The following is a 13,212-nucleotide window of genomic DNA, read 5'->3' as shown; positions in this document are numbered from 1 at the left end:
GCTCAGCACTAGAGCCTTTGTCAAAATTCGTGGATTTCTTTCTACAACCACTAGTTAAAAGAATCCCGACCTATTTGAAGGACACCACCCATGTCCTCCTTTTACTGGATTCTATAACCTTTGACAAAACCAAGGAGCTCCTGATTACCCTTGACGTGGAGTCACTATACACCAATATTCCGCAAGAGGCTACCTTGGAAGTGATAAGTGACCTGCTGGAAACTCACATGAATGAATCCCAAACCCCTCCGGGTTTTATCCTGGACTTAGCACATCTCGCTCTCACCAGAAACTACTTTAAATTTGAGGATAGTTTCTTTTTACAGACACAGGGTACATCAATGGGCAGCACATTCGCCCCTAGTCTAGCATGTCTATACGTTGACCATTTTGAAAGACAAATTGTTTTGAATGAGGAGAACCCCTACCGTGACCAGATAAAACTCTGGAAACGATACATCGACGATGTACTTCTAATATGGACGGGAAGTAGGGCAGAAGCCCAGGCGTTTGCAGTTTGGCTTAACGGAGCAAACCCTTTCCTCACGTTCACAATGAACATAGGCGACAACAAGTTACCTTTCCTGGATTTACTTATCTATGAGAATGATGGAGGGTTAGCCACTGAGGTATACTACAAACCAACGGACTGTAATAATCTGTTACAATATCAGAGCTTCCACCCTCGAGCTCTAAGAGATAACCTTCCGGTTGGGCAGTTCCTACGGTTAAGACGAAACTGCTCTTCAGTGATTGACTATCGCAAACATGCAGACAAATTAACTGTGAAGTTACACACCAAAGACTATCCCCCACACCTAGTGAGCAGGGCTTTAAAAAGAGCGCGCAATAACAATAGAGACCAGCTGCTACAGCCCCACGCACCAAAGTCAAGTTTGGACAAGATCGTTTGTGTGACCACATTTAATCCTTTATCTAATGAAATTCAAAAGATCATAAAAGACAATTGGAAAATCCTGACTTCAGGTGGCTTACCCTTTGATCCACCATTACACGCGTATAAGAGAGCAAGTAATATACGTGATATGGTGGTCCATACCAGACCAAAGGAGAAACGGCGACCCGCACAGACCACACTCTGGCAATTGGCCCCCCCTGCTGGTCACCACCCATGCGGCAACTGCAGTGTTTGCCCCTTTACCCAAAAATCCACCACCATCAACCTCAACCTTAGAACCCCTTGGGTGCAAAAATCATTTACCAATTGTAACAGTAAAAACGTAATCTACTTAATCAAATGCCCTTGCCCACTTCAGTACGTGGGGATGACCACAAGAAAAGTTAGCATCAGAATCTGTGAGCACAGGAGCACGATCAGGTGCAAACGAGATGCTACTAAACTTACCAGCCATTTCTTACAAAAAAATCATTCCCCAGACGACATGTCATGGACAGTCCTGGAACAATTTTCCCCCTCGACCACCAACATGTCTGAAAAACTTTTTAGGGCTGAGCAACGTTGGATTTGGAGGTTGCACACAGACACGGTTGGATTAAATGATGAGATACCGTGGTTCTCTCTGCAACCCTAGAACCCACTTGAAGAACTTTTTCTGCCCAGAATTTTCTGCCCATGGACTCTCTCTTCTCTTCTCTCTTCTTTCTCTCTTTATCTTTCTCATCTCTTGGTTGTTCCTTTCTCCTCCCCTTTTTCTGTTCCCTCCCCCATCCTTTCTTCTTCTGTTCCCCACCCCCCTCCCCTTCTTATTTTCAGTTACATCTTTGTTATGTTATTTCATTATATGTATAGAAAAAAATTTTTTATATATATATTTGCCTTTTATCCCTTTATTTTTACTTTTATTTTTATTTTTATTTTTTTATTTTTATCTTCATCTTTAATCTTTCCTTTTTTCAGCTCCATCCTCCTTTCCCCCCCTGCCCTTGGTCTCTCCTCGTTCCCCCTCCCCTTCCTCCCTTCCACTTCCCCTTTCTTTCATGTCTGTCTTTTTCCCTTCCCCCCCTTTTTTCCCCCCCCCACCCACCCCTTTCCGCTTTTTTGTTCCCCTTTCCCCTCTTTTTTTCCCTTTTTTTTTTTTCCCCCTTTTCCCCCCCGTTTTCAGTTTGCGCTCCCTGAGCGCACTAGGCCGCCCGAGAGCTCTGTTTTCCGGCGGCCTGCTCAGCTGGCGTTCCGCGTGTGCTGTTGGGAAACTACATTTCCCTACAGCACTCGCAGGGCGAGCGTCGCCGCCGACGGCGGAGTTCAGGCTGACGCGCCCTCATCCCGGCCTTTCCTCTCACGGAGACAAGGCTGTTTTCCCCCCGGCGCACGTCCGAGGGGATTTTCATGGGTTCCGGCCCCCGGCACTCTAATAGCCATTAAGGGCCACTTCGGGCTTGACCATATTTGGAGGTATAACTCCGGACTTCCGGCCCCGCCCCCCTGGGCCGCGACGGTGATTCACATCAGCTGCCTCTTGTCCTAATTAAGGCCACTATATCTACCCCTCTCCACCAGACCATTGTATCCAAGCGGTCCTGAATGACAGGTCGGTATAGGCGCACAGAGAGCGCCCACCTTTGATGCAGTGAGTCAGACAGCGTGGGAGACACAGATAAGACATCTCTGTTCCCTTGGATTTATTTAATTTTAAATTTTATTTTCTTATTTGATCTTCCTACTTCCCTTTCCCTTCCCTTTTTCCTCTCCGCCTTTTTCCTATCTTCCTTTTTTCCTTTTCTTCTTTTTCTTCGTTCTTCTTTCTTTTTTCTTCTTTCTTCTTTTTTCTTCTTGTTCTTTTTCCTTTTTATCTCCTCCTCTCCATCTTGATCTATAATCTTTGCCTCTAATTTCCTTTTTTCCCTCTTTCCCTCTATCCTTGGATCCCCTCTCTTTTTACTCCGTCACCCTCTTTTTCTCCCTTGTTTTCCTTTCTCCTCATTCTCTTCTTCTCTTCCCCTCCCCTGCATTCCTTTAATTACCTTTATGATTATCGGTTTTCTCTCCTGTTCCTTTCCCCTTTTTTCCCCTGGAACCTTAGAGTCTTACTATAAGGGGACGCTCCCTCTCCAGGATACCAGAGGCTAGTAGCCTCAACTGTGAGGGTAAGAAATTGTCTTCCCATCCTCACACGTACCGTGCATTACCTACCTCGATGCTATTGCGATTTAAAAATTTTGCAACCAGCACTTCTGCGGCGTGCATGAATTTTGACACGTGTGGATTGGTGTGCTGTGTTTTATTATTCACTATGTTTTGGTCTGTTTTCTCCCCTTCTTCTTTAGGTCCTCCCCAGATATTTTCTTGGTTAAGGTAGGCCCTCCCTTCCATTTGTGATTATTTTCGCAGTGTTTAAGTAGGAATCACTACAGGGATCCAATGCCCTGATGAATGCCCAGAGACTTTCCATAGCTCCACCATAAGGGCAGAAACATGTCGGCTACCCCATTTTAGACAGGTGACCTTGTGAGTCATTGCTCTCACACTGGTTCCCCATCCTTTTTAACCACACCACACAGGACCCCCATTAAAGTTACTCGGGTACCTTAGTAGGTGTTTTTATTTCCCTAGTATAGCTGGATCCCTATCTCCAGGAATAAGATTAATTTACGCACTCCCTCCTGTTCTTTTAACAGTGAGGTTGAGTCCGCCCAGGTGGCACTGTCCTACCTGGGTGGGGCTAGGTGGTCATATGATGAAGCATGACACTATATAGTGTGTGAGACCACCTAGTCCGTAAAGGAAACTTTCCTTTCCGTGGTTTTTCCCCAGCTCCTCTCCTTCCCCCCAGACCTAACATAACTACACAGTCCACCCATTTTTCACCTCTAGTTGAGGACTACGAGTGGTCTGGTGTCTGGTAACAACACCACTAATGATGGCTCCATCACTGACTACCAGACACGGGTGATCACGTGGACAGATTCCGATGGCCTGCCCCTAAAATAACTGTAAACTGCAGGTGCAATTCGCTACCCCTCCTGATCACAGGCGCCGACTGTGATGGGGCCATCATTAGTGCTATTGTTACCAGACACCCCATTATCAGGACACCGTGACGGATGTCTTATCTGGTTATCACCTCCTAAAACATGTGCCGCCCATTTATTCATCCTTTTCCTGATGTCACCACGATTACTCCACTCATTAAATAATTTGAGGTGGTTCACGTGCCTTCACTTCAAACACCACTAATTAAGATTGTGAACACAACCCCGAAAACCTGTCTATGGCTCCAAACCAAATACAGGGACGCAGAGGAGCGCACCGAAGATTCCAGAGGTTTGAGCACTGTGCTCGTGCTCACCGGGAGGCTGAAGTAATACAAGCACCTAATTCATCCAGATTAACAAAAACTGTATAAGCAATTCGGTTGACTGAAGTTGCAGCAAGTGCAATGGCCACTTGTTGGCCTGTCCTTGAATTAATAGTTTTAAGTTTATTAAAGAGATTTACATTTTTTTAAAAGGGACATATTGGGAGAAATGCAGGGAGGGATCATATTCTTTCCTACTCTAAGCACGAGTACTGGATGTACCAAATGTCTTTGGTGGTAGAGGGAAAGAGGAGCTATGTGGTGGATAAAACAAAGGCTGCAGACACGTACAATTCCTTTCTTCTTGTAGTGTGTAGCATTTATATTCCCTATGTGATCCGACTATACTTAACTGTAATGCCATTATGTGGGGTAAGGGCTATATATCACTAAAGTGGTATGTATACCCTAGCTCCTTGTTTTGATGTGGATTGATTATGTGATATAAGTGCACCGATGATATACTGGAGAGATATCAAGAATGAGAGGTCCAATTTTTAGTTGAGAATGTTTACATATGGAGGATTTAAGCTTACCAGTGATAGGTGTATTTCATTTGTAATCACAAGGCACCAAGATTTAGCACGGCGCATCGTGTTCACGGTGGTCGAGTCATCTATCCGTGGACATGCTTCAGTGTTATTAGGATTTCCTCGGTGTCAGTTTCCATGACGCGAAGCTCCCGTGTACACTTTGACCTGGAGTCCACCTAATTAATGTCCCCCCTTCTGATGCCCGTGTAGCCGTGGACGCTGCAGAGACACTTTGTATCACAGAGGTAACAGACCTAATCCCCATGCTGGGTGCATATTCCCGGGGGTTTTCTTAATGTCCCCCCATAAACTTTATTATTGTTTTCTTATTTTAGAGCCAATACTTGGTTGAATCAGATGGCTCCTTTTTTTAAAGCAAATCGAAGTGTCCCTATCGGTAGCGGGAGTACACTTCTTATTGGGGTTAGGATTTATTATCACCCTGGCGCCTTAACTGGATAATGATTTTGCACAATTTCTACAGCGCAGACGAATGAGGTCCATTTTCAGGGACGCATCTAATTAAATCGTTCGGTTTAAGAGCACTTTGGGCCCCCAAAGGATGACGAGCTGGTGAGCCTTCGCCTTGTATATGATTTGCAACAAGTACTCCTCATGAGATTAATATTGAATCTAGGTGAGCACTGTGACTACTAGGGGAGAGCCCTAAATTTAAGTCCTAATTTGTACGTTACATACACCTTTAATCATCAATTGACAGGTCCAACTTCCCTTTCATTGCTCCCCTCAAGCATCAATTTTTCCTGATGAAGACCTGCCCGGAAGGTTTTAATTGGCCTCCACCTGTCTAGGGTCGAAAAATCAACAACCCTCGACTGATTACAAAGTCTACAATGGGACTACATTGATTTATGCACCTTATCCACATATTGTGGTTGGCAATTGATTGATTATAAAAACGTCAGACAGGCCCAATATTATATGGTTTATTATTGTAATGTGTGATACTGATCTCTTACCTTTTATTTTTTCACCTCACGTATGCACAAGCACTTTTTTCCAAACACTTGTATGTCACACAGTGAAGGAAACATGAAAAGTAAATATATACATATATGATCTAATTTCAATACAATTTTGAACCCAGTTCAATTGATCCTTTTGTGTGTTGTAATGTTATTAGACTCTTCTCTTTATTTTAGGATTGGCACGCTCCCCCTTGTCGGGGTTGAGGGCATGGGACTAGGTTATAGAGTCAATATTGATCAATTTATTTGATATATGATTTGAAACATCCACTGGGTGCAAGTGTCAGCAAGGCCGGCAGGCCAAAAAGCATTGCGTGAATGGGTACTCTTCTATCTAAGTAAAGAACTGTGTGTACAGCCCTGAGTGCACATGACTGCTTCCTGATCGAAGAGGCTACTTTTGGGATAGATTATCAGGTCCACTTCCGATGTCACACCCCCAGTGGTCCAAACAACGGGGTATCACTGCATAGTGGCTGATAATTTAATGCAATTATTTATTACTTTAGATTGCAGGACTGCTAAACCTTACACTTCATAGGACACCGACTGGTGTACATCTACCAAATTAAGTATTCCCCATTTAGGATATATTCCTTACATAATTCAAGTTACGGTTATGTGCAAAAAATCCAGTTGATAATACATTTGTTATACATTTAGAATATTCATAATCCGTCCTCCATATTCCATGTAGTCCAGTCATGGCGGTCCCATTTCAATATTACCTGGTGAATAGCTGCCAGACTCTGCAACTGGGAGCTGCCCATGTGCTGCTGTTGAAGAGCAGCTGTCTGCAACATTATATGCTGCTGCTGAGCTGCGTACATCTGCTGCAGGTACTGAGCTGCTGAGCTTGAAGGACGTTGCAGGGCTTGCTGAATGACCTAGTGAAACATTAAGAAAACGGTATTATACTTTTCAACAGATTTCTCTCTTGTAAGCACAGCTATTGCTTCATCAAAGATCTTCAATCAGTGGAAACATGTATTATAATCAATCCTGTATGTTTGACAAGTATAAAGGAGTTCAGCATGAAATCAGGGCCAGCGAAGGGGATTTGCAGAAATCTTATATACATCTTGTGTGACTCCCTCTGCCAGTAATGTGACTGAGGATGCAACCTTTGGATCAGTGGGACTACAAAGAAGATCAGAGCTGCAGATCAGGGAAGAGAACACAGGTCCCCATTCACTCTACTACTTCTACCCTCACTGCAGGGTATGGGAGAGGGGTTGGAAAGTAGGAATACTCATTTCACACTACATCAGGAAGCACTGAGGTGGAAGTGGGAAGAGAAGGGGTGAAGAGCTCTATTCTCACCCTTTGTGACAGGTGCCTCAGACTGGAGGAGTGTTGGTGAGAAGTACAAGTTTTGTCCTTCAACTTCCGAAGCGTAACTATAGGACTTGGTTACCCTCCCTAGTAATCAGGACCTTGACACAGGGTAACATGTTTACTGTCGTGGAATAAAACAGAGGAAAGGGGTCCAGACAGCACCAGACACGCTCACATGTTGGCTACACGTATGATCCTCCAGCATAGGATGCTTCCACTGCTGCTCATATGAAATGCAGGGGCTACACCCATCCCCTGACATACCGTTGTTGTATTCCTTCTCTCCTGCTATAGACAGCTGCCCCCATAGTCCCACAGCATCAAATTACTGCAACAAAGGCGTATTATACTGGCAGCACATAAACAAAATAACTCAGTATCTGATTTGAGTCCCACCGTACCACAATCTGATAACTGTAAAGGTTATTTGCCTTCATTTCACTTACATGGCATGCTTCAGCTCGAATAAGTGAAAACCGGGAGGACTCGATTAAAATCACATCTTGATGCATGGTTAGGTGTGGTTATCCTATTGTGGTTTTGAGATTCATTTCATGATCTGTAATAGAGTTTTTTTTTTTTTAATTCATCTGGCACAGTTGATTTGGAGCGACCAGACAGTTTCAAACCGGAACCCAGAAATGAACAAAATCAAGCAAAGCAAGGCATTACAAAAAATAATGTGCCTGGAGTACTTAGGATAAACCTATCAAAGTGTAGCCAGCACATGCTGCTGCGGGTTTGAAGATGTTGGAAACAGGATGTGCCAATACTGAAGAGCACTTTTCAATGAAACACAGCAGCAGTCTGGGCTGAGACATTTGGCGATCGTTTATTCTGTAAGCCAAACATCCCACCCTCTGACAGGAGTTCCCGTTAAGGCCTCTTAGTTAACTTCCCACATGGCAGCCTACTCTAAGAATTTCCAGTTCTCCATCCTGAGAAGACCCCTACAACAGGTCAAAATGCCGCAACATTTTTTACCAGGGTACCGGGCTTGGAGAACATTGAAATGAAGCTAAGAGACAGTTTTCTAAACGATTACGCTTCGCACTAAGACTTACGAGCCCCTCCTCCTCCTCCCACTACATTTCATGACATGACAAAGATAGGGTACGGTTGATAGGCAATCACTCATGGAAAATAACCGTTTCTTAAAACAGTTAAAACTTTAAGAACTTTAAAATAGTGGAACTTCATTTGGGTTTGTTCTGGTTTTGCTCCTAATTCTTTTATAAGGTTTTATTTATTCATTCACAAGCTGGTAGATGTGCCGTGATTGTATATTACAGGCGGGTATGCATTTGGTCTGTGTTCACACTGCATGTTGAATTTTTTTAGTATTCTTTCAATGATAAATTATCCAATATAACATGCATTTCATTTAGGCTCATCAAATCAACCAATAATAATAAGCCATACAATTCTCTTTAGTTTTTTAAACGCCTTGCTCTAACTCCATGATTAAAGTTCTTGCAGTGATGCTTGAAACTGGATGAAGCACATTCAAATGTACCAAACATGGAGGTGAGAGCCTTAGGTGTCCAAGGTCTTCCACTGTTGAACCCACTAAATCCAAACCCGGGGACAGAGCCCAACTATGTACACATTAGGAAGGGTTTGGAGACTGAAGCTTTCTGTCTTGTCTTCACTAAAGGTTCTTATTTGGTGATACCCACTGATGAAGAATATCAGCTCTTGGGGCGGGGGAGTGGCTACACCAGTGAAGATGGGAGATGCTTTGTGAAGGAGCTCACGCATCCAGCAGTGAATCCGTCTTTCGCAGCTGCTCCCCGGGGCCATCCAGCCCGGGTCGAGCTTTAGGGCAGCTCTGATCCACAGCAACCTCACCAGAAGCAATTTTTTTCATGGGCTGCCCGGGCAAAGACTCTGGTCGTGGACAGTTGCTTGGAAGCTGGGAGCAGGAGTAGGCTACGGCAGTGGCGGCCTCTGCGACGTAGGTGCCCCACAACACCGAGAAGGCTGAAGGTGGGCCGGGGGCCCTCCTGGAGGCACCGCGTGCAGGGGCGAACCTCACTGGTCGAAAGGTGACAGAGAGGAGCTATAACAGCTTAAAGGCAAGGCGGGCCCAGCAGTGGAGCGATGGAGCTGGGCCTCCACAAGTGTGGAGACACCAGAGATCTGCAGGGGTTAGCTCCATGTGCCTGCAGAAGAAGCTGACCGGAGTGGCCCAGGCACTGGCAATGGTAGTCTGGGAGCTGCTGATGCTTCTTCCCCTGTGCTGGAACCCAGTGTGTGAAGACTGGATGCCCCCCCCCCACTCCTCCCCAGAAGTACTGTGATCTGTGGTTGGTGGGGGGGTGGGGGGTCTACCCTACAGATAACAGCTGCCTAGGTAAGCAGGGGATGAATCACCCCCTGGACTCCTAATTACCAACAGGTCCAGAGGCATCCTGTGGGCCTAGCTTTGTTGCCAGGCGTGGGGTCATGCCCTCCACCCCACTGGAGTGGTGAGTGGCGGCGCCGCCCATACAGTGAATCCACTTGGGCCTAGATGGGGCTAGTTCGGGGTTGGCCCTCTGGCTTAACTGTATGTTCCTGAGAAGGTGAGGCCTGCTTCCTGATACAATGACCCACAGGACCACAGTCAATCCCAACGGAGTCGGCCCCTGGGTGTGCTGGGGGGCCTACAAGGGACCTGCACCAGTCTCTGCAACCTGACTGGTAACGCAAGTTGACACCTGGACTAGCCCTGATCCTCAGAGACCCTCTCCCACCAAGACTTCAGCATGACTAGAGATAAACCTACGACTGCGGCCTCCCAATAAAAAAACTGACAAATACAAGAAGCAGCCGGCCCACACGACCGAGGGGCAGTAAGTTGGGGGGAGTTTCCATGATGGATATGGACCCACAGACCTCATTGGTTCTGCAAGCGATTCAGGATCTGAAGTCTACCTTGGAGGGCATGATGGGAGAACTCAAGGTGGATCTTGCACTCACCCATCATGACCTCAACACCACGCATCGAGTCTCTTGAGGTGGAGGCCAGGGTGTTGGAGACTGAGGATGCAGTAAAGTCACATAGTGACTGCCTGGCCACTCTGCAATGCCTGGTGGGGCAGCTGGAGGCCCGAGTCGAAGATGTGGAGTGGACATCCCGGAGGAATAACCTTCGCTAGGAGGGCATATCAGAGGAGGCAGAGGGCTCCACGCTAACAAAATTCATAGGGGACTGGCTATCCATCTGGATCCTGAAGGAGGATGTTGCATCTTGCTTCACTGAGGAACAGGCCTACACAGTCTAACTAGCCCGACCCCCAGTGGGTGCCCCACCCAACCATGTATTGTGCAAGTCCTCAATTATGTTGACTTGAACGCTGTTCTTAGGGCTGCACACAAATCTAGCCAATTGATTTATCAGTCCTACCCAGTGATGATCTTCTCAGACTACACCCTGAAAGTGCAACAACGCCGCAGCTCCTTCTAGGAGGCTAAACAAAAACTGAGGGCTGTGGAGATCAACATAATGCTTCTATTCCCGTCCCGCCTGAAGTTCATGTTTCAGGGCAAATCCATTTTTTCGATACCCCAGAGGTGGTCTGGTAGTGCGTTCGGGAGAGGCAGCTGTGGCGCCCGGTGGATCCTTCGGTCCCCGGGGAGAAGAGGTAGAAAAATAAAGGGGTCGTTCAGAGATCTTCTAGAGAATGGTGCACATCCCTGAGGAAGCGCCCACGAGGCAGGAAAAGGAAGGCCCGATAACTGGACCCTGGCTGGTGGCCTGTGGCCAGGGCTCGCTTGCGTCAACAAAGAAACACTCAGCAGTATCCGGCCTGGCAGATCCACCACAGGACTCAGTGACTGTTCCGTAGCTTGCAGGGTTGGTCCCGGTAATGGGTGACACTGGTTACACTGCCTGGGCCTTCGCTGTTCATTAGCAAGTACCCACTGATTTTATTACGGTTGGGGATGGTTTTGGTTGGGATGGGGGACATGGGCAGAATAGGAGACACATATTACACAACAGCCCTGTTGGCTTTGGTCCACAGTCGCACCAGACATGTACTTCTAATTCATGAAGTATGGGAGCAGTTGTTTGGTGAAGGGGATTTGTTGTTGACTGTATTTCCCTTTCAGATGCGGCAGAGAAGCACATTTACACACAGGCTACATGTAATTCTCAGACATGATATACAGACACACTGGGGACATGGCGTACACCACTATTCCACTGAACAATGAGTGGGGACACATACCCGTGAATACACTAAAGTTCCTATCCTGGAATGTTAATGGGAGGCTAGACAAATTTAAAAGAGGGGCAGGGATGAAGGTGGCCCTGCAGACCAACACAGATATAGTGCTGCTCCAAGAGACTCACTTCCTGGGCAACAAATGGCCATTCCTGGCCTGCAGGGGATACTGCCAGGTATACCACATAGGCTTTCATAGAGGCTCTCGGTGCACAGCAATTCTGATTCAGAGCCAGGTTACCTTTGTGGTTTCTAGGGTGTGGCACAATGGATGGAGACAATACGTGGCAGTGTATGGTACTCTCAGTGGAAGCCCCCTTTCCCTGATTAGCGGTTACGCCCAGACCACCCTCACCTCGGGCTTCTTAGTCAAGCTTAGGCATTTTATTAGGGACCTCCCCGAGGCACCATAGGTGATCAAGGGTGTACGCTGTTGACTGCTATTGCCCAAATCTGGAAGCGGACATATGCAGGGGGCACACCATCCAGGGGCGAAGACCTTTTGTTCGGGAGCACATAGCTCCTCTTCCCATTTGGATTATTTCTTTGTGCCTGCCTGGGTGAGTCATGGAGTTCTTGATGTACTATTGATGGCCCCGGGCCTCTCGGATCACTCACCGGTGGTGATAGAGCTGGCATGGGGCGCAGAGAGAAAGGGATTGAGATGGTGTCTTGACAGCCGGTGTATAGGGGAGGAGGAATTTAGGGAGCTGTGTCAGCAGGCCAGCCAGCATTTCCAGGAAGATATCTGGATTTTGGTGACCTCTAGTGGTACCTCATGGGAAGTTCAGGTGGTCACTGTGTGGAGGTGCTTTATTAGGTACTCTAAAGGCCAGCGTGACAGGACCAGACAGAGGGTCACGGGCTATGAAGACCATATACTGACCTTGGAGAGTCAGCCCTTGCTCACACAGCAGGAATCTATTTTACAAGACTCACTGCATAGTCAAACGGTGCTCTGCCAAGAGCTCACATAGGAGGCAAGAGAGGTATGGCTAGCCACTCGTAGTAGAATTTACCAATGGGGCGACAAGGCCAGCAAAACATTGCACTGGTTGTGTTCTCTGAGAAATTTGGGGGCCCCAATGGCCTACCTGACGACGGATCCCAGGTGACCGGGAGCAAACCCATAGCGGAGGCATTTGCCAAATACTTCTGCTTACTATACAGCGTGTACCCCGTCTGCTGGGAGTTATCGCTCACATGGTGCACCACGATGAGTCCGGGTTCATGCCCCAGCGGGCGACCCAGCATAAATTTCAAAGGGTTCACAACGCTATTGCCTTGAGCAGAAACTATCAATGACAGAGGCCTCCTGTGCATCGACTTTTGGAAGTTATTGGACTTGGTGGACTGGGCATTCGGGTTTACCCACCTGTCTCGAGTTGGATTTGACCCAAAATTCCTGAGTTTTGTGCACCTCCTCTATACCGGTTTGATTGCCAGGGTGCGAGTTGTGGGAGCTATGTCAGAATGGATTCCAGTGGCGTGGGGTACCCGCCAGGGTTGTCCTCTGTCACCCTTGCTTTTTGCATTGGTGATTGAACCGTTGGCAGCCTGAGTGAGGGTTGACACACTTTACCTGTGCTTTCAGTGGTCGGCAGAGTCTGGGGATAGAATTACACTTTACGCTGCAGACGTACTCCTGTTTCTGGACATCCCAGCGACTTTGGGCCCCAAGGCGCTTCTGATCTTGGTCATCTTCACAACCTACTCTGGCCAACAGAAGAATGCCCGCAAATCGGCAATTTATCCCATTGCTCTCTGCCCAAAGGTATTACCTTGGGCAGCGGGGATTCCGATACTCCCTCCTGGATTTGAATTCATGGGGGTCTACATTACAGACAACGCAACAAGCTCC

The 13,212-nt window shown here is 47.0% G+C and overlaps 1 protein-coding gene across 1 annotated transcript in view; it reads right to left on the bottom strand.

Moving 5' to 3' along the window:
* Positions 1-13,212, bottom strand: part of PHC3 (polyhomeotic homolog 3) — a 374,591-nt gene that overhangs the window by 313,227 nt on the left and 48,152 nt on the right. The window contains exon 3 of the mRNA XM_069213181.1: positions 6,528-6,686. Coding sequence (XP_069069282.1) covers positions 6,528-6,686 — 159 coding nt within the window. The remainder of the gene's footprint in view (positions 1-6,527; positions 6,687-13,212) is intronic.

The sequence above is a fragment of the Pleurodeles waltl genome, chromosome 11 (assembly GCF_031143425.1).
Source record: "Pleurodeles waltl isolate 20211129_DDA chromosome 11, aPleWal1.hap1.20221129, whole genome shotgun sequence".
Classification (NCBI taxonomy): domain Eukaryota; kingdom Metazoa; phylum Chordata; class Amphibia; order Caudata; family Salamandridae; genus Pleurodeles; species Pleurodeles waltl.
Note: the sequence above shows the minus strand (reverse complement) of the source record. Positions and strands in the feature narration are given on the sequence as shown.